This window comes from Staurois parvus, unplaced genomic scaffold, assembly GCF_062004578.1.
Source record: "Staurois parvus isolate SC_StPar_1 unplaced genomic scaffold, SC_StPar_1.0 ptg001316l, whole genome shotgun sequence".
NCBI classification, from domain to species: domain Eukaryota; kingdom Metazoa; phylum Chordata; class Amphibia; order Anura; family Ranidae; genus Staurois; species Staurois parvus.
The window spans coordinates 2,040,465-2,060,517 of record NW_028319112.1 but is presented as its reverse complement, the minus strand read 5'-3'; the positions used below and the strand labels follow the sequence as shown (position 1 = coordinate 2,060,517).

General features: G+C 40.0%; 1 protein-coding gene across 2 annotated transcripts in view; it reads right to left on the bottom strand.

Moving 5' to 3' along the window:
• SLC35F4 (solute carrier family 35 member F4) overlaps nucleotides 1-18,496 on the bottom strand; it is a 374,072-nt gene extending 355,576 nt beyond the window's left edge. The window contains exon 1 of one of the 2 annotated variants that reach the window (XM_089661131.1): nucleotides 16,228-18,496. In XM_089661131.1, the coding sequence (XP_089517257.1) occupies nucleotides 16,228-16,330 (103 nt within the window). In that variant the 5' untranslated portion in view covers nucleotides 16,331-18,496. The remainder of the gene's footprint in view (nucleotides 1-16,227) is intronic. The other variant, XM_089661134.1, reaches the window with a different exon arrangement.
• Nucleotides 18,497-20,053: the final 1,557 nt, after the last annotated feature.

Below are 20,053 nucleotides of genomic sequence, written 5' to 3'. Positions count from 1 at the left end.
GCCTGTTGAAATATATGTGGTATATCCTGTATCCTACACAACGCACCATGATGTCCCCATCCTGTAGTGAGATAAATGATATGTGGGAAGTCACTGACAGAGTTTCCACTCAATAAGATATATAGGTGTCATATAGATCACAGAGGACCATATATCTAATGTCCAGTAACAGTCCACTCACCACCTGTGCTGTGGGTATTAGGAATGAAAGAGGTGTCCTTCATGGGTACTGCCATACACGGCCAAAAAGGCCTAGGAACCACCGCTGACATCCGCCGATATACCGCGGGTTCCAGCCCCTTCTTGGCGCTTGTGCTGCTCACACTTGCCTCATGACATGTGAAGATGGCTTCCTCCTTGTGGGTCAGCGTGCGTTCCACCTAATGCGCATGACCGGAAGTGACGTATCTGACGTATGACGTCAACGCGTTTCGCCGATGGGCGTATCTCACTCAGCTTCGTCAGGACCAATGAAACAACTGCATTTCAATTTCCTATTTATAGTGGGTAAAGACCCACCCATTTATGCAAAAAAGCTAACCTGCAATTGTTCCTAATGGAAGAAAAAAAGGGGGCTAAATACTTAGCACAGCTGCTGGTCTTTGTTAAATATAATTAAAAAGACAGACAGCTGGAGACCACAGAGAGGGGAGAGGCTTGGCAATTTTGACAATGCATATATTGATCAAAAGATCATGAATTAAATATACCAGTCAATTAAGGCTTTTATCATATTTTAACCAGAAGATGGCGATATAAATCAGAAAATCAACAATTCTATTCATTGAATCAGGTTTTTTAGGAGACAATGTGAATTACCAAAAGACACCACAAGATGGCTATATAACCTGAGAGTTCTCAAAAGGGTCATTTCAACAAAAATACCTCAATTCTCAGGCAACCATCCTATGGTGTGGTTATTGTTCAAAAAGAGGAGGTACTAAGGGACAATTAACCAGACAATCAATCCTTTTACATTTTTTAGAGCTATATAGAAGCTCATACCATAAGATCATCCATATTTTTGTTAATATTCCCAATATATATAGGTTTATTTTGGGGTTATTTAATCTAAAGTCCAACCCTTTATAAAGACAAAAAAAATGCCATAAATTGCCCACCGCATGGCAATAAGCAGGTATATAGTCCTAAAAACCTATTTTTCCAAAAACACTTGGAGGTCACATTCCACATTTAACCCCTTAGGGTACAGTGTATCAAGTTTATATATCCAGTGTTTCTCCTTTTTAAGCAGTTCTCTATCAAAATCACCTCTCCTTTGTGGGAAGTGCAGTGCATAGAAACCTTTTACTTTTGTACCGTCCAGTTTACCTCCATGATATTTGGCATAATGTTGGGCAAGATTACTGTCAGGGTCATTTGATCTAATATCTCTAAGATGTTCACCTATTCGTACCTTGAGTTGTCTTTTAGTCTTACCAACATACATCTTTTTACAGGGACAGGTTAAGATATATAATACTCTCACTGTGGAGCAGTTTATGAGACTCTGAATCTTATAATGAGTGTTATTTCCTGAGTCATAAAAGGAATCCGTACGATCCACATATTTGCAGATTTGACATTTTCCACATTTAAACATCCCCTTGGTACGTGATTTTAACCATGTTGTTTGTTTTAATGGTTGATAATCTGAATGAATAAGGAGGTCACCAAGATTTGGTGCTCTCCTTGCTACCATCTGGGGGCGCTCACCTACAATCTTACTCAACCTAGGACATTGAGTTAGAATCTTCCAATGTTTTTCTAATATCAATTTTACATCTTGCCATTGGGCTCCAAATTGGGTTATCATTCTAACAGGTTGATCACTCGGTTTAGCCTTTATATCCTTTTTAGGAGATAATAAGTCCTTGCGGTCAGTTTGATATGCTCGTCTCCGAGCATTTCTAATTTGGGAGTGGGAATATCCCCTTTCTCTAAATCTTCTATAGAGTTCCTGAGCCTCCATTCTAAAGTCATTGATGTTTGAGCAATTTCTCTGACATCTCAAAAACTGTCCCACTGGAATCCCTGAAATCAGTGAACGTGGATGATAGCTTCTTGCCTCTAGTAGGGTGTTGGCAGCAGTAGGTTTTCTATATGTCTTTGTGAGGAGTCTTCCATTCTCAAGTCTAATCTCCAGATCCAGAAAAGAAATACATCTTTCATCAAATATATACGTGAGTCCAATGTTGAAGGAGTTCTGATTTAACTCTCCCAAAAATAGTTTTAATTCCTCAGATGTTCCTCGCCACACAAGGAACATGATAGCTTCTTGCCTCTAGTAGGGTGTTGGCAGCAGTAGGTTTTCTATATGTCTTTGTGAGGAGTCTTCCATTCTCAAGTCTAATCTCCAGATCCAGAAAAGAAATACATCTTTCATCAAATATATACGTGAGTCCAATGTTGAAGGAGTTCTGATTTAACTCTCCCAAAAATAGTTTTAATTCCTCAGATGTTCCTCGCCACACAAGGAACACATCATCTATATATCTTAACCAGATCTGGACATTAGCAAGAAATCTTGATGATCTGAAGACAACCTGCTCCTCCCAAAACCCCAAGTGGAGACATGCGTAGGCTGGAGCCCACGGTGCTCCCATACTGGTACCTCTAGTTTGTTGATAAAAAGTATTGTTAAATTGAAAAAAGTTATGTTTTAATGCAAACTCCAATAACTCACTAATAAATTCGTTCTGTCCTCCCAAACTAGGATATGTTTTATCAAGAAAATAGGAGACTGATCTCACACCACATTCATGTGGGATAGAGGTGTAAAGTGATTCCACATCTATTCCCACTAGAATGGAGTTATCATTAATGATCATGTTTTCAATCTTAGCCAACACATCTTTAGTGTCCCTTACATAGGAGGGGAGATTAGGAACCATATCTTTAAGGAACAAATCTATATATTTCCCTGTTTTATCTAGGGGACCATTAATGGCTGAAACAATAGGTCTACCTGGAGGATTTCCTTGATTTTTATGTATTTTAGGGATAATGTAAAAAGCTGGCACAGGAATGTATTGCATCATATATTTGACATTTAAGTCTCCCTCCATACAGGCCTAGGCTTGGTGTTCTCTTTTTGACGCATATTGTGCTTGCTGCTTTGCATACATGTGATATTTATATCCATAGTACAATTTTTGGATTCCCTGACTGGGATTCACCATAATGGTATTGTTCTATTTATAAAATTCAATATTATGGTATGCCTATGGTATAATTTTTGGATACACCTCTTTTGGGAAGTGTTCACCTTTGTGTCTGTGCTACAGGGACATTAGACTCTTGCAGTCATTTTTTCTGTTGCACATGCATTTAGACCGGTCTTGGTGTCATTTTATATGGTTTTAGGTCTGTCTGTGTGTATTGTCTCATACTGAGGTGATGGTAAACCAGGGCGAATGCCCATATGTCATATTTATATATGTGTAATAAAGCATAATTTTTGGAAATTTTTCTGAGTGTCACGTTCTGTTCATAATGTAGCCGCTTTTTCTGTGAATTTCTTTTCACAAACCCCCTTTTTTGATTGTACTGTATACATACCTACTGGAAAGCACCCTTCTCACATAAACTTTTGTAAATATAAATACAAGACAATTTTATGGTACAGTTGATAGAGGCCCCGACTAGGAATGATGCTCTGCTGGACCTGGTAATCTCAAACTATGCAGAGCTTAGTACTAATGTTCATATAAAAGAACATCTGGGTAGCAGTGACCATAACATGATTTAATTTAATGTTAGCTGTAAAAGCTGCAGTTTACAAACAATGGTCTGTAAAAGAGAAAATATCCAGTGAGTGGCAGTTGTGTGGATAAAAATACCTTGTTGATGTCAGAGGTCAGAGAAGAATGGGCAGACTGGTTTGAGATGATAGAAAGGCAATAGTAACTCATGTCAATATGGACCAGAATCTCTGACGAATGTTTCCAACACCTTTTTAAATCTATGCCATGAAGAATTAAGGCAGTTCTGAAGGCAAAAGGGGATCCAACCCGATACTAGCAAGGTGTACCTAATAAAGTGGCCAGTGAGTGTATATAAGAATGACATAGCACGGATGGGCTGAAAGATCTTCAGCACATCTGTGTACATATGGGTTTCCATGAGCCAGTGCATGAAGATGGAGCAGTGAAGGAGATTTTTGACCTCTTTTCCTGCACATGCATAAACACAGCTCAGTGGGTGCCCAGATGCACCACAGGATTCTTACCAGGTCCCAGAAGCTAGAGCCCTTCAGCACATCTACAATTGCAGGACAATTGAAAGTGGTGGCACCCATGGAGGGGGTGGAGCAACAATCAAGGGGATTGAAGTTCTTGTTTAAAGTGTACCTCATTGTAAAACTATTTTTTTGATAGAGGAATGATAGACCAAGGTATGGATAAAAAAAGATCTGTTAATATTTTTATGGCTGTGAGTAGAATTCCCATAACTTCCTCCTGTTTCAGAATCACAACAGAAAGCGAGATGCAAGGATTTTAACAAACTTTGCTGCAGATTCCTACCTTTTGTTATTTTGAAGAAACAGCTGTTTGTTTGTTTGTTTGTGTCCATGTGCACAGTGAATCTCTATAAGTGGTTTCAGCCGCTGCACCTGCAGGGCTCTAATGAGGAAATTGACAAGGTCTGCTTCCCTTTAGGTGTGATTTTTTTGGGGGAGTATCTCACCAAAATGATTTTTTTTTTTTTTTGCAGGGGATGCCAATAATCAGACTTGCATCTTAGTGTAGACTTCTGGGAAAATCGGTAAGCCAATCACACAACCAGAAAATTACATTTTCAGGGGGTGTTCTGTACACCATCTGTGTACAGAATGCCTGCAGGTTGCCATATTGCTTTTTACACAAAACTACAGTGCTGCAGATTGAGAAGATATGGTAGTCTTTAATAACATTCTATCAAAATTGACTTGAGTCGCAATTGCATATGCTATATAGATTTTTTAATTAGCTAATTTTTTTCTCACGAAAGTAGAGTTATCCTTTAAATCCCCAATTAAACAGCTGCTAGATGTACCTATTGTATGATGTCCCTACTAAAAAAAACAGTTAAGTGGTAAACTGTATCTGAGCAACACAAACTGAAAATGCAATTTCATTATTTTTTTATTATTCACAGCAAACTTGTGTATCCATCCATTGAGAAATCACTTTGAAAAACATCCTCTAGCATTTCTAGCTATTGCCATCTTGAGTAAGGGCAGATGATTTATGAGCATTTACTTCCTGGAATCCATCCACTCTTAGCTCAGGCATGCAGGCAGGAGGGAATGCTTAGCTGAGAAACCCCTATTCCAGATGCAATAAAAAATTACTATGAAGTTTTCTGGGATGTATGACATCATTTTGGCTTAGGCCAGAAACCAAGAAGCATCTGAAGAAATGAAAAAAAAAAGCTTAAAGCAAGTACAATATGATATACTTTCCTGTCTATTTACTAAGATTTGTAGCATGAAGATTAAAATAGTTAATGTGATTGAGAGAGTTTAGTACTGCTTTAATCTAAGTCCTTCAAAGATCTGCCTCTTTCACCTTGATACAGATTTTGGCTTTATTTCTATATCTCTTAGGATGTGGTCCTGCTTTAAGTCCCATCCATGGTCTAAACAGAACATTAGTAATAGGAAAAAGCATTGTAGAAAAAGGACACTGATTTATTACACATCCTCAGGACAGCTTCTCCCATGATGCAAAATTCTTTTCAGGGACTCAAAGAGGGGCCCATTCACGGATTTTCCAACCTGGTCTGAAATTGATCACACATGTACGTCCCTGCACTGGGCTAACATGACAGTCTTGGGCTATTGTAGCAGAGCAACAAATCAGTACATTTGAAACACAAGGTGACAATTTAAAGTGGACCTGCAATGAAATATAATGGGCAGGGCTCCTGGAAACAAAGATGAAGGTACTTTATGCATCTAAGATCTTCGTGTCATTCACATTCAGATTGGACATCTGGTGACTTTACCCTAAACCCTAACAATCTTGGGTATTTGTTGACTGCTGTCAGCTCCTCTGGGCAGTCTAACCTCACTCTAATATTGTTTAAAGAAATATAAAAGATCATTGCAGGATATAGTCATTCTGCAACTGGCTGCATTCCTATTCATTTGTATTGTCAGTTATGTATCACTACTTGACCATTAGCATTAGTTAGAATAATTTGTGGAATAGTGCTTTTAATATGCCAGGGATGCTTTTAAGTGCCAGTTCAACACTGGCAGTCTTTGTCCAATATACAGTATGTGTAATATATTTTACAGCATCACTCTTTGCTTATTGTCTGGTGATCACTTTTTGTCAGATGGAAATCATAATTCTCATATGACAGTTGATTGATTGCACTATTGCGCCCAGTATTTTCTTTCAGCTCTAAAACCCGTTATTGTAAGATTTAAAGGGGCACTATCATGAATAATAGTCCCATGTACACTGTTTCAGTGAGACTGTAATCAGCGTTACAATACGTTTTCAGTACACCATTCACTCTCTGTGTTATTGATTTCAAATATTTGTCTGTTAAGGTTCTTTACTTGTCTGCCTGTCATTTTATACATTGCGTCATGCTCTTATGTTGGTAATCTAAAAGATTGTTACATAGTTACATAGTTAGTCTTGCTGAAAAAAGACAAAAGTCCATCCAGTTCAACAAAAAAAAAGTTATAATCCTATACCCGCAGTTGATACAGAGGAAGGCAAAAAAACCATCAAAGCATGATCCAAATTGCTCATGCAGGGGAACAAACTCCTTCCTGATCCCCCAAGAGGCAATTGGATATTCCATGGATCAACTTTACCTACACATTTTAGTATCAAAGTATATTATGTGTATCTAGGAAAGAATCCAGGCTTTTTTTAAAGCAATCCACAGACCTGGCCAGAACCAACTCTTGAGGGAGTCTACTCCACATTTTCACAGCTGTTACTGTGAAGAAACCTTTCCATATTTGGAGATTAAATTTCTTTTCCTCCAGGCATAAAGAGTGCCCCTTGTCCTCTGTGATGACCTCAGGGTGAATAGCTCTACACCAAGTTCACTATATGAACCACTGATGTATTTATACATGTTGATCATATCCCCCCTTAATCTCCTCTTCTCAAGAGAGAATAAATTCAGTTCCTCTAAGCTTTCCTCATAGCTGAGCTCCTCCATGCCTCTTATCAGTTTGGTTGCCCTTCTCTGCACGACTGAAACAGTATTTTTAATCACAGACCCTGAATCTTTTATAAATATATTAAAAAGTAAGGGTCCCAACATTGTACCTTGGGGTACACCACTGACAACCCTAGACCATTCAGAGTATGAATCATTAACCACTACTCTCTGAATATGATCTTTTAGCCAGTTTTCTATCCATTTACATACAGATTTCCCCAAGCCTGTAGACTTTACCTTACACATTAGCCGTGTGTGGGAACTGTGTCAAATGCTTTTGCAAAATCCAAGTATACCACGTCCACCGCCACCCCTCTGTCCAAGGTTTTGCTCACCTCCTCATAAAACTAAATCAGATTTGTTTGACAACTTCTGTCTTTCATGAATTCATGCTGTCTGTTGCTTAAAATATTTTTTTCCAGCAAGAACTCATCTATGTGGTCTTTTATTAACCTCTCCAGTAGCTTCCCTACTATAGAAGTTAAACTAACAGGTCTATAATTACTTGGTAAAGATTTTGATCCCTTTTTAAATATTGGCACCACATTGGCCTTACATCAATCCACTGGTACTATGCCAGTCATTAAAGAGTCCCTAAAAATGAGAAACAATGGCTTTGAAATGACAGAGCTCAATTCTTTAAGGACCCGTGGGTGTATGCCATCCAGTCCAGGTGCTTTATTCACCTTTATTCTAAATATTTTTGGATCATATCAATTGTGAGTCAATGTGGATCATCTGGAGCTGTGTCATTACCATGCCCATTATGGACATGAGCTCCCCCATGCTCCTTTGTGTACACAGAGCTGAAGAAGGTATATAATTAAGAAGATATATAATTTTAATGAATTTGCCTTCTCTTTGTCCCCAGTCACCAATTCTAGATTATTTTGTAATGGGACTGCATGCTCGGACCGGACCTTTTTACTATTACTAGATTTGGGGTTTGTCCTGCTATCTTTTGCAATCTGTCGTTCATTTTCAATTTTTGCGGCCTTGATTTCCTTTTTATATATTCTGTTATATTATTTGTAATGTTTAAACGATGATAGCATTCCTTCATTTTTATAATTATTAAACGCTCTTTTCCTATAATTTACAGCTTTTTTAACTTTATTCATAAGCCACATAGGTTTGATTTTTAGCCTTTTACACTTGTTGCCCATGGGAATATATTTTGCAGCGTGTTCACATACAGTCTTTTGAAGAACTCCCATTTCTGTGTTGTGTTCATCGATGCCAATATTGTGTGTTTTTAAAGCTGAATTCTGGGATTGTTATGAGTTTGGTCCATATTTTTCTGCTACTTGTGACATTACAAGTAACAGCTATGAGGAAAGATTCGCTGAATTGAATTTATTCTCTTGTGAGAAGAGGAAATTAAGGGGGGATATGATCAACATGTATAAATACGTAAGTGGTCCATATAGTGAACTCTGTGTAGAGCTATTCACTTTAAGGTGATCACAGAGGACAAGGGGGCACTCTTTACTTCTGGAGGAAAAGAGATTTAATCTCCAAATATGGGAAGGCTTCTTCATGGTAAGAGTGATGAAAAGTGGAATAGACTCCCTCAAGAGCTGGTTCTAGCCAGCTCAGTAAAAAAATTTTCAGAAAGGCCTGGATTCTTTTGTAAATGAACACAATATAACTGGATACTAATATTTATAGATAAAGTTGATTCAGGGAATATCTGATTGCCTCTTGGATGATCAGGAAATATTTTTTTCCCTGCTAGAGCAAATTGGATCATGCTTTATTGGGGGTTTTTTGTCTTCTCCTGTATCAACTGTGGATATTGGATAGTGTATGTGAAGGTTTTCTATTTGTGCGTGTTGTCTTTTTGTTCTCTCTCTCTCTCTCTCTCTCTCTCTCTCTCTCTCTCTCTCTCTCTCTCGTTTGAACTGGATGGACTTAATTCCCTAGTTTTTCACAATAGGAGATTTCCCTTACTTCTTGTACGAGTGAATAGATTTAATTGTAACAGGTGTGCCTATTGGAATATTTCTCCCCAATTCTAATCTCAGTAAACTGTAAAATCACCACAAATGGTACAAATTGTAATGCAAAAAAAAAGTTTGCTAGCTGTTCCCATAACTCTGTTTATACATCTCTGCTTCTTACAATAAACTGAAGTCGTATTGCTTGCTATGGGTTACTGTTTTCCCATGTTATCACTGTCCTTTGTATTGCTTTATTGTATAAGTCTATAACAGTTGACTTCTGATGATGATACTAATGATTCTATGCTGCAAAGCAAAATGTCTTATCCTATTAGGATCAAGAAGGTAACAGAAGAAATTGCTACATTAAACTAAACAAGAAAAACTGTAAAATTTGTGAATACATTGTTTTATAATGTTGTAGTTGCAGTCATTTTAAAAACTTAAAACTTTTCAGACACACTGTTGCAGATTTTGTTCGGGTCTTTTTCTCCCAATATTGTGTTCTGAGCTTTTTGAGTGCAGACATGGCATGTGATGAAGATGAATCTTTTCACCCCATTAATTATAATAGATGTAAACCCAAACCGAATGAAATAAAGCTGTGAACTTCTGCAGGCATTTGCTGTCTACATGAACCTCAGTGATGGTTCCATAGCATTTCTCAGGGCAATTTTTGTGATGGTGACAACAGTGGACCTTGCCTACTTAATTGTGTTGAAATGGCCACTTGTAGGCACCACTGAAAATCCCTGTAACAGGGAGACAGTGCACACAATTAGTGTTAGAGGGGAGAGCGTTATTACTTATGGAATTGTCTGAACAAGGACTTTTATGCATAACTCAAAATGGCACCAATACCCGGTCCAAGCACAGTAGGTAAAAAAGGTAAAAAACCTTTCCATGTCAGCTCCTCCCCAGCACCCTCAAAATACTTACCTGAGCCTGATCTTAATCCAGGGCTCTGCCCATCTGTAGCTGCACTGCTCTTCTCTCACCCTCTTTTACAGGAGGCTCGGCAGCTCAGGGGATTGACGTGAAAGTGCTGCTGTCAATCAAATTATGGGAGCAGAAAGCAAGGGGAGGGACTGAGGCTGTGTGTGTCATTACGTACACAGTGTGGCTTGGGATTGAGCCCTCATGAGTTCCCCCATAGCAAGCGGTTTGCTATATGGGTCATGCAAAGAGGAGCCAAAAGAGCTGGGGGGATCAAGGCTGCTCTGTGCTACACCATTGTACAGAGAACATAAGTATGATATGTTTGGTATTTTCGAAAAAAAAATTAAACCTTTACAATCACTTTAATTGTTGAGCTTTCTTAGTTCCAGGATCTACATACCTGCCATAGCGTAATGAGGGATTTCCACACTCACTGTTATATATATATATATATATATATATATATATATATATATATATATATATATATGAATATATATATACATATTCAAATAACTATGGATGTCACACCATTTCTTCAAACTCAAACTGAGCTTATAGTATTTCCTCCTTAACCTGCTACCTTAACCCCCTCAACATTTCCATAATTCCTCCTTCTTAACTAATAACACCACAAAACAACTTATTCACTCCCTGGTTCTCTTCTGCCGTGACTACTGCAATTCCCTTCCTACTGGCCTACCTCTACACAGGCTATCTTTACTTTAGTCTATCATGAACTCATACAAACTCATATACCTTACAACAGAACCATGGCTGCTGCTTTTCTCTGCCATTCCGTTCGCTGGCTTCCATTAGCCTAATGTATAACATTCAAAATACTAACCACAACAAAGACATCACAATTCTGCACTCAGCTACATCACCAGCCTCATCTCACGATATCACCCAAATCAGACTCTCCGCACCTCCTAAGACATCTTACTCTCTAGCTCCCTTGTTACCTCCTCCCATGCTCACCTCTAGGACATTTCCAAAACCTCTTCCAACCTTTGCAACTCCCTACCCTAGTATGTCCAGTTAGCTCCTACCCTGTTCACCTTTAGGCGATCCTTAAGAACTCCTTTAGGGAAGCCTACCCCACATTTACCTAAAACGGTATTTCTACCACTTCCATCAGATCATCCCCCACAGCTATTACTTATACAGTTTAAAATTGAGCGTCATTCTTATCTTACTCCAGCCAGAAGAGGAAGGTTCTCTGCTACCAAGTCTATGGAGTGCTGGAGGTGTTTTGCTCTCAATGCAGACTTCTGCTCATATATAAGTTCAGACCTCCATATTTCTATGACTATTGGAAGTGGGTACTGCCTGGTCACAGCAGTCAGGGTGCCCCAGGAGATGTATTACTGTTTGTTGGGCCTTGTTGACTCCCTGGATGCTGGGAAAGAAACCAAAACTTTGATTGGTGTTTTACTTTTTTACACCAGGAAAGCAGATGCTCTTCACTGGAAATCCCCTATATCACCAACTCTGGGTAAATGGATATCGATAGTAAGTAATGCTCCTCCTTTCTTGATGTATAGAGCCACGTACAACAGCAAAGGATGCCCTTCCAAATTTGATAAAGTGCAGTCCCCATGGCTTGGGAACTCCGATACTGCAATTACCATTTTACTTCCTTTTGAATACTGCTTCAGATAAAGGGCACTGCTCTACATAGTAGGGCCCATCACTAAGCATCCCCTTTTCCAAATTATGTTGAATTTTGCCAGGTCTCCCTCCAGAGGCTTCCTATGGGACTTTTGCTCTGCTGTTGGGGGCTTGATGTTTGCATTGTGGTGGTATATTTTTGTGTGATTACAACATGTTGTCTAGTTTATATAGCTCTTTTATATGTGAGGTCTGGGGGAGTACTGTATCATCTTTTACTCTGTGGATGATCCTGATGAGGATGAGTGGGGTACAATTTTTTGTTACTCTCTCTTTTGTAGATGAACTTTGTTTGTAGCTTTGTATTGGATTGTTTCTATGTTATTTTTGAAAACTCAAATAAAATACAAAATTAGAAACGGATATAGCGAGCGCTCACACAATCAGCTGCTAGAACACTCCAAGGAATCACCAGACCTTATAACATAAATAATAAAAAATATATAGTGCAGCGCTGTAAACCAAGTATATACCAAATAAGAGAGCATAAAGTTCATAAATTCTTCATGAGCGTGAAAAGATTGCAGAAAACTTGACGTGAAAATCTCCTCTATGTAAAATAGGTGACTGGAATTGTATAGATAAAATGCGCACTCACCAACCGCGCATTAAATATGCGCATGTATATGACCATCTATCCAGGTAATCAGCCAGACACACGGACCTACGGATCATCCCTCCCAGGTGGATCATCAACCTTGGGTGTAGTATGCAGAAAGGTCTAGAGAGCACTCACAACCAGTGCATGAAGATGGATGAGCTCCCTCTCCTGGACACAAGATGCACTAGGAACCAGCTGCTGTAGATCTGAAATCCTCAGAGAGAGCGTCCCCCCTCTGATAATGTGCCGTAGCACGAAAGGCCTCAGGAGGAGCCAACAGCACGTGTGACTTTCTGCACCGCCGTGACCACGAGGAGGTCCGGCAGTCCCTTACTGTGCCGGGTCAGTACGTTTGTTTTATCTCTCTGTCCACCTAAATGCTGGCAGTGTGTTTCTATGCATGTACCCCTGGTTGTTACTTTCTGCTTGTGACCAAATAAATCAGCTTGAACCTACTACACTATTGGCACTCCCTCTCTGTTTTGACCCTCTCTCTGAGGGTTTCAGATCTACAGCAGCTGGTTCCTAGTGCATCTTGTGTCCAGGAGAGGGAGCTCATCCATCTTCATGCACTGGCTGTGAGTGCTCTCTAGACCTTTCTGCATACTACTACACCCAAGGTTGATGATCCACCTGGGAGGGATGATCCGTAGGTCCGTGTGTCTGGCTGATTACCTGGATAGATGGTCATATACATGTGCATATTTAATGCACGGTCGGTGAGTGCGCATTTTATCTATATGGTTCCAGTCACCTATTTTACATAGAGGAGATTTTCACGTCAAGTTTTCTGTAATCTTTTCACGCTCATGAAGAATTTATGAACTTTATGCTCTCTTATTTGGTATATACTTGGTTTACAGCGCTGCACTATATATTTTTTATCAAATAAAATACAATTTATTAAAAAATCAAGATAGATTAATCCTATTTTCACATTTTCAATATTAAAAACATTTTTAACACAAAAGTTTAATCTTTTTGTTCCACTGTATAATTTATCAAAAATAACAGAAATCATTTAATGCCAAAAATGCCCAAAAATTAATGGATTGAAAGGACAAAAGGCTGATGAAAAAGCAGTCAAAATTGATTTATCATAAATAATTTTTTTATTGGCTGATCAAGAAATAAATTACTAATCATAATTGCCCCAATTGTTGCTGAACTTCTGGACTCTGCTTTAGACTTCACCAAACTCCTTTGTTCCTGTTGCTGCATTACTAATAGTCCCAGCATGCCCTGACACCTGCTGAAACTTATAGTTTCTCAACAACTGGCATACATCAAGTTGCCTGTGCCTGCTTTAGCTGTCTCAAAGTTCTACAGGAGCTCTGACAGCACAGCTGGATCACTGGATTGTGTCACTCACTGTTCTAGAAACTCATTTTAATGAAAAGCCGACTATTTCTATGAAGGGTTACATATACTGGAAAGAAGCCAAAACTCAGTGCCACCACTGACTTTGCAAATGGCAGTCTGCCATAAAAATGGATGACAAATGCCTGGGCTGAAAATGCGTGTTTCGTGTTTTATACAGAGCCCCATGAGCCACAAAAGTATAGTGAAGCCCAGTATTACATGGCAGTTTTTCATAGCTGCTAAATGTGCAAGCCTGAACTATTTTCCAACACTCATGCAAATCTATGATTAAGCAGCAAATTAATTAAAACTGTTCATTCCATCCTTGATACTCATTAAGTAATCAAAGTGTGAATCTGCATTCCTTTCTTTTGAACTGTGCTCTGAAAATTCTTTATGTGCTGCACATTAATAGCAATCATTTTTAAAGACAATTATCATCTAAGCCAAAATATAATATAGGGAATTGGCATTTAACCAGAAACCATTAATTAAATAAACACCTTGCACAGTTCAGCATAGGGGTTTCATTTCAGTTAGCAAAACAGCGGATGTTCCATACAGAAGACTTTGCTACAAATCTTTATGATCTGTGACTTCTTAGACTAGGGATACTATACACTTTGTGCAAATTTCCCAGAATGCACATTATCTATTGCCTTATGCTGGTATAAAGGGCACTGTTGTATGATCCGGATGAAAGAGCAAAATATATTAGGTGGCATTTATTATCGACTTGTAAAAATGTTATGTTTGGCTATCATGCTGGTTGTTTGACATGAGCACTTTCTGAGCCACTGAGATGAAACAAGCATACCATAAGACATTTGACTTCACTCATTTTTCAGGTCAGTGACTAAGAAAGTGATGATAAGCATGACAGCCAGGCAACTTAAACATTGTAACTATACAGGGGTAAGGGAATTGTTAGAGAATAGCAATCACACACATATACACACATGTAGGTTCAACTAATGGATCTTTGTCTCTTTTGAACCTTATATACTATGTAACTAGCAATTTCAGAATAATCTCAGTAATGACTACTTGTACACTTCTTTCATGACAGGTCTTCTTAAAAGGTTCCAGATGAGGGAACTGAAGAGCTACTACTGCTATTACTTTCTTGCACAGTAGTGCTCAATCCCTGAGAATCCAATCACTGTGCCATTGTTCTGGGATTCTGAAACATGTTTGCTATTTCTCTAGAACCCAAAGTATAAATCACCATTACCACAAATGGCATTGCTGGATCTCCAAGAAACAGATCTCATTTATGGTCACTACGCAAAATTTGTCCAATCCAGCAAACTTACAGTTTACTGTATGGAAATTTCAGGAGTTGAGATGACTTTATATAATATATAACCCCGCCACACACACACAAAAAAAAAATTAAAAAACATTACACCTACACAGCACATTATAACTGTACAATGTTAGCTTATTATCACTGACTGCTCTTAAATAGTACTTACTGAAGAGCAAATTATTTTTCCTGAATACAAATTAGCACACTTTAGCAAGAAGGGTGTTATGCATAAAGCTCTTACGCTTAACAAAAACCCACAAAAATCTGTTGAAATAAGACAGCACAGGGTATAAAGTTTTCAGTCATTTTCTGAACTTCTGATGCAGTAAGCTGAACAGCAGACAGAAAAAATGCTTTATATTTGGGTAAAGCCAATTAGCCATATACTATATATTAACAACAACAAAAATGTTTAAATGAGATGAGAGACATTGTATGAATGATACAAAATTAGAAAAATCCTAAACAAACACCTAAGATATAAAAAGTCATGCAAAACCATATTATAATAACAATAATAATCATACTAATAATAATACTAATAATAATAATAATAATACATTTTTTAAAAATGTGTAAATAAAGTGCAGATAAAGTGTTATTTTTCAAGTAAACTGATAATTAATGATGGTTATTAGGCAGATTTTATAAAAAGAAATTGCTGACATTACACCATGCCAAAACTCATTAAATTAGCAGAGGATCACTATGTTTTTTTCTAAGGTGGGATTTCCTGATGTTATCAAGCTGCAAGAATAATCATCCCTCACACACAAATTTGTATTTGTTTCCACTGTTTTTAGAATGTTGATCCTTGTGTGGTAAAATACAACAGCAGTTCAATCTTTTAGATAAAGAGCATGATAGGAGACTGTGACCTCCCCCAGGAGGAATGCAGCTCTCCATTATCTACATCGTCCTTGTTACTATTCAGCTCAGTTCTAGTGCTGCTGCTACTATGTTTCTAGAAAGCCATTTAAATAAATTCAGAAACAAGAGCATGCCATTAACTTAGTCTAGGAATGTGATTGCAAAACCAAAAGGCAGATAATAGTTGTCATGTCTAAAAGAATTGTAACACCTCCTGAATACTTCATCTTCTGCACAAAATATATTCATTTAAACATCCACTGCCTACTCCACATATATCATTCCTAAATATAGTTTCAGATAAGCAAATATTATAATCATTCTGCAAATGTTGCAGTGAATCTTACGTTTCTGACTGGAGTAACCCGGGTAATACCCATAGTAGCCAGTGATTCTGAGGATTCTGTCTTCTATGGTGGCCACACCGTTGGGAGCTGCTTTGACATCCATAAAGAAGGCTGCTTGGGATGGCAATGCTGGAAAGAAGGACTTGTTCTTAATGAGTCTGCTCTGCTCTTGTCTTACTATGGATAAATTGCTCTGTCCCAGGGACTGAATCTGTTCCTGTACCAAGGACTGACACTAATTGTTCCTGTCTCAGGTATTAAATCTGATTGTTTCTTTCCCAGGTACTGAATCTGATTGTTCCTGTCCCAGGTACTGAATTTGTTTGTTCCTGTCCCAGGTACTGAATTTGTTTGTTCCTGTCCCAGGTACTGAATCCGATTGTTCCTTTCCCAGGTACTGAATCCGATTATTCTTGTCCTAGGTGCTGAACCTGATTGTTCCTTTCCCAGGTGCTGAACCTGAGTGTTTCTGTCCCAGGTACTGAATGTGATTGTTCCTGTCCTAGGTACTGAATCTGATTGTTCTTGTCCTAGGTGCTGAACCTGAGTGTTCCTTTCCCAGGTGCTGAACCTGAGTGTTCCTTTCCCAGGTGCTGAACCTGAGTGTTCCTTTCCCAGGTATAGAATCGGATTGTTCCTTTCCCAGGTGCTGAACCTGAGTGTTCCTTTCCCAGGGACTGAATCTGATTGTTCTTGTCCTAGGTGCTGAACCTGATTGTTCCTTTCCCAGGTGCTGAACCTGAGTGTTCCTTTCCCAGGTGCTGAACCTGAGTGTTCCTTTCCCAGGTGCTGAACCTGAGTGTTCCTTTCCCAGGTGCTGAACCTGATTGTTCCTTTCCCAGGTGCTGAACCTGATTGTTCCTTTCCCAGGTGCTGAACCTGATTGTTCCTTTCCCAGGTGCTGAACCTGATTGCTGCAGTCCCAGGTACTGAATGTGATTGCTAGGTGCTATTCCCAGGTGCTGAATTTTATTCCTGTCTCAGGTTCTGGATCTGATCGCTGCTGCCACAGGTGTCAGGTCCTACTATTATTTTTATCCCAGGTGTTGAGTCTTATTGTTCTTGTCCCAGGTACTGAATTCTATTGTAGCTGTCCAAATTCCTGACTCTGACTGCTACTGTCCCAGGTGCTAAATTTAGCTGTTGTCCCAGATGTCGGCTCTTATTGTTCCTGTCCAGGTACTGAATCTGATTGCTGCTGACCCAGGCACTGAATCTTATTGTTCCTGTATCAGGTACTGAATTCTATTGCTGCTGTCCCAATTCCTACATCTGATTGCTACTGCCCCAGGTGCTGAATAGGAGAGCTGCTGTCCAGTCCCAGATGCTGAATCTCGTGGCTGCTGTCCCAGGTGCTGAATATGATTGTTCCTTTTCCAGATGTTGAACCTGACTGTTGCTGCTGTCCCAGGTTCTGAATTCTGTTGCTGCTGTCCCAGGTTCTGAATTCTGTTGCTGCTGTCCCAGGTACTGAATTCTGTTGCTGCTGTCCCAGGTTCTGAATTCTGTTGCTGCTGTCCCAGGTACTGAATTCTGTTGCTGCTGTCCCAGGTGCTAAATCTGATTGTTCTTGTCCCAGGTGCAGGGAAGACGCCAGCATGTAATAATGCGTTCAGGTCAATGGGCTGAGGCTCCCTAGTGTCACAGGTTGCAGCTTCCTATCGGCATTAGGATCTTGCTGACAGTCCCGCTGGCCACTAGTGATCGGCGCCTGCCACTGTCCGCGGTGCTGAACCCTGCTGCCGCTGTCCTGAACCCTGTTGCCACTGTCCGCGGTGCTGAACCCTGCTGCCGCTGTCCTGAACCCTGTTGCCGCTGTCCGCGGTGCTGAACCCTGCTGCCGCTGTCCTGAACCCTGCTGCCGCTGTCCGCGGTGCTGAACCCTACTGCCGCTGTGTCCTATTGCTGCTGTCCGCGGTGCTGAACTGTATGGCCGCTGTCCGCGGTGCTGACCTGTATCGCCGCTGTCCGCGGTGCTGACCTGTATCGCCGCTGTCCGCGGTGCTGCAGCCCACAAGTGCACGTAGTCCTGCCTAGCAGTCAGTGTCCTTCTGGTTGTGCTGCACTAGGTCCCCGCACATCTGTCTGTCCAAGTTGTGTTCTTCATCCAGATTCCCTGCCCCTTGCTCTGTCAGCGGCTGTACAGCACTGAGCACATTCCTCCAGGCTCTCAGCACTGTTGTTGCTGCAGCTCCACCACTGATGGTGTAGGACGGCTTCACATCACCGCATCAGCCACATGCGAGCCGGCCTCTGTGTCACTCAGGAGCACACAACTTCTCCTTGTAGTAGGTGAAGAGGGCTGCTAGGGGGCGCTCCTGTAAAGTCCCTGAGTCACAATAGGGATGGCATGCTGTAAGCCATCCTTGTAACACCTGGCTGGGAGATTTTACTAGTTCAGCATTACTGCATCAAAGGACAAGAGAAACTTCTGAATCATGGCAGGTTTTATGGCCTATTAAATATCCAGGCTATAGGTGGATGCAACTTATCAATGCGCTTAGCAAACTCAGCAATAATGGTAAGAGTACATTCATGTGGATCTAATGGGATGACATTTAGTTTGCTTAAAAGGTAACAATAGAAAAACAAACAAGGTTTGTCTACCTGCTGTTATAAAACATATCAAATCAAAAAATATAATGTGTTCATAAATTTAGGCCAAAATGTATTCTGCTATATGTCTTTGGTAAAGAAAAAAATCCCAATACGTGTATATTAATGGGTTTGTGTGAAAGTTATAGCATCTACAACCTATGGTAAATATATATGTATATATATATATATATATATATTGGAATTTACACAGCTGTAGATGCTATACTGGTAATGGCGGCAATCGGCGACTTATAATGCGACTGCGATAGTATGTGGGCAATCTAACACTAACTGACCCTGGCTGGGAGGGACGCTGTCTGATGTCGCAAGTGGTGCTAATACAGTGATCACTGATAAATACTGTACATTGACAATGTACTAATGGCACTGGCTGGGTGACAGAGGTGATCAATGGGTTAACTGAGGACAATCAAAGGGTTAAATGTGCTTAACTAGTGTGTGTAAGTGTAAATGTGCTGCTTCAGCTCAGTGATCCTGCTTTCTTCTCTTCCTGAATAGAAAAGGATTCAGGAAGAGAAGAACCGAGAAGATCCTGTGTCTGTGTTTTCAAAACAAGGCACAGGACCCTGCTGTGATTGGTTACAGCCAATCAACAAGGTCCTAGCCAAAATCATTGCCTGCAACTTGCTGACAAGCTTGTGCTGTAGCCTCTGAGAGCATAGGTCAGTAGACGGTGCGCACACATGCACCAGCAGACCTGCAGGAAGGCAGTTACATATGTATACATGACTCTACCTGGCTGCACCTGCCACCCTGCCTCACTAAGTGGTTAAAAATGATCTTTCTTTTTTACTCTGAAGCTCTGTCATTTCTGTAAAATTCATTGCAACATGGCAACCTGGCAACATTTTGTACCCCACTGGTGTATAGAATGCCCCCAGAAATTTAATTTTCTGCTTATGTGATTTACTATTGCCAGAAGTCTGCATTTACCACTTCTTGACCACGCTATAGCCAAATGACAGATACAGTGGTCATCCAGTTCTGGGAGGGCGTCATATGACATCCACCCTCAACATGCCCCCAGCAGCATGCCCCCGGCACTCTCTGTGATCAGCTGTGCCCTTTGGTACTCCCTGAGGATGATCTATTGGTTGAAACTAATCGAGGGCTTATGACACAACTTCCACTGATGTCACTTCCGGGATTTGGAACACATGCTGGAATGTGGCAGCCATCTTAATTCCCATTCATTATATACAAAGCT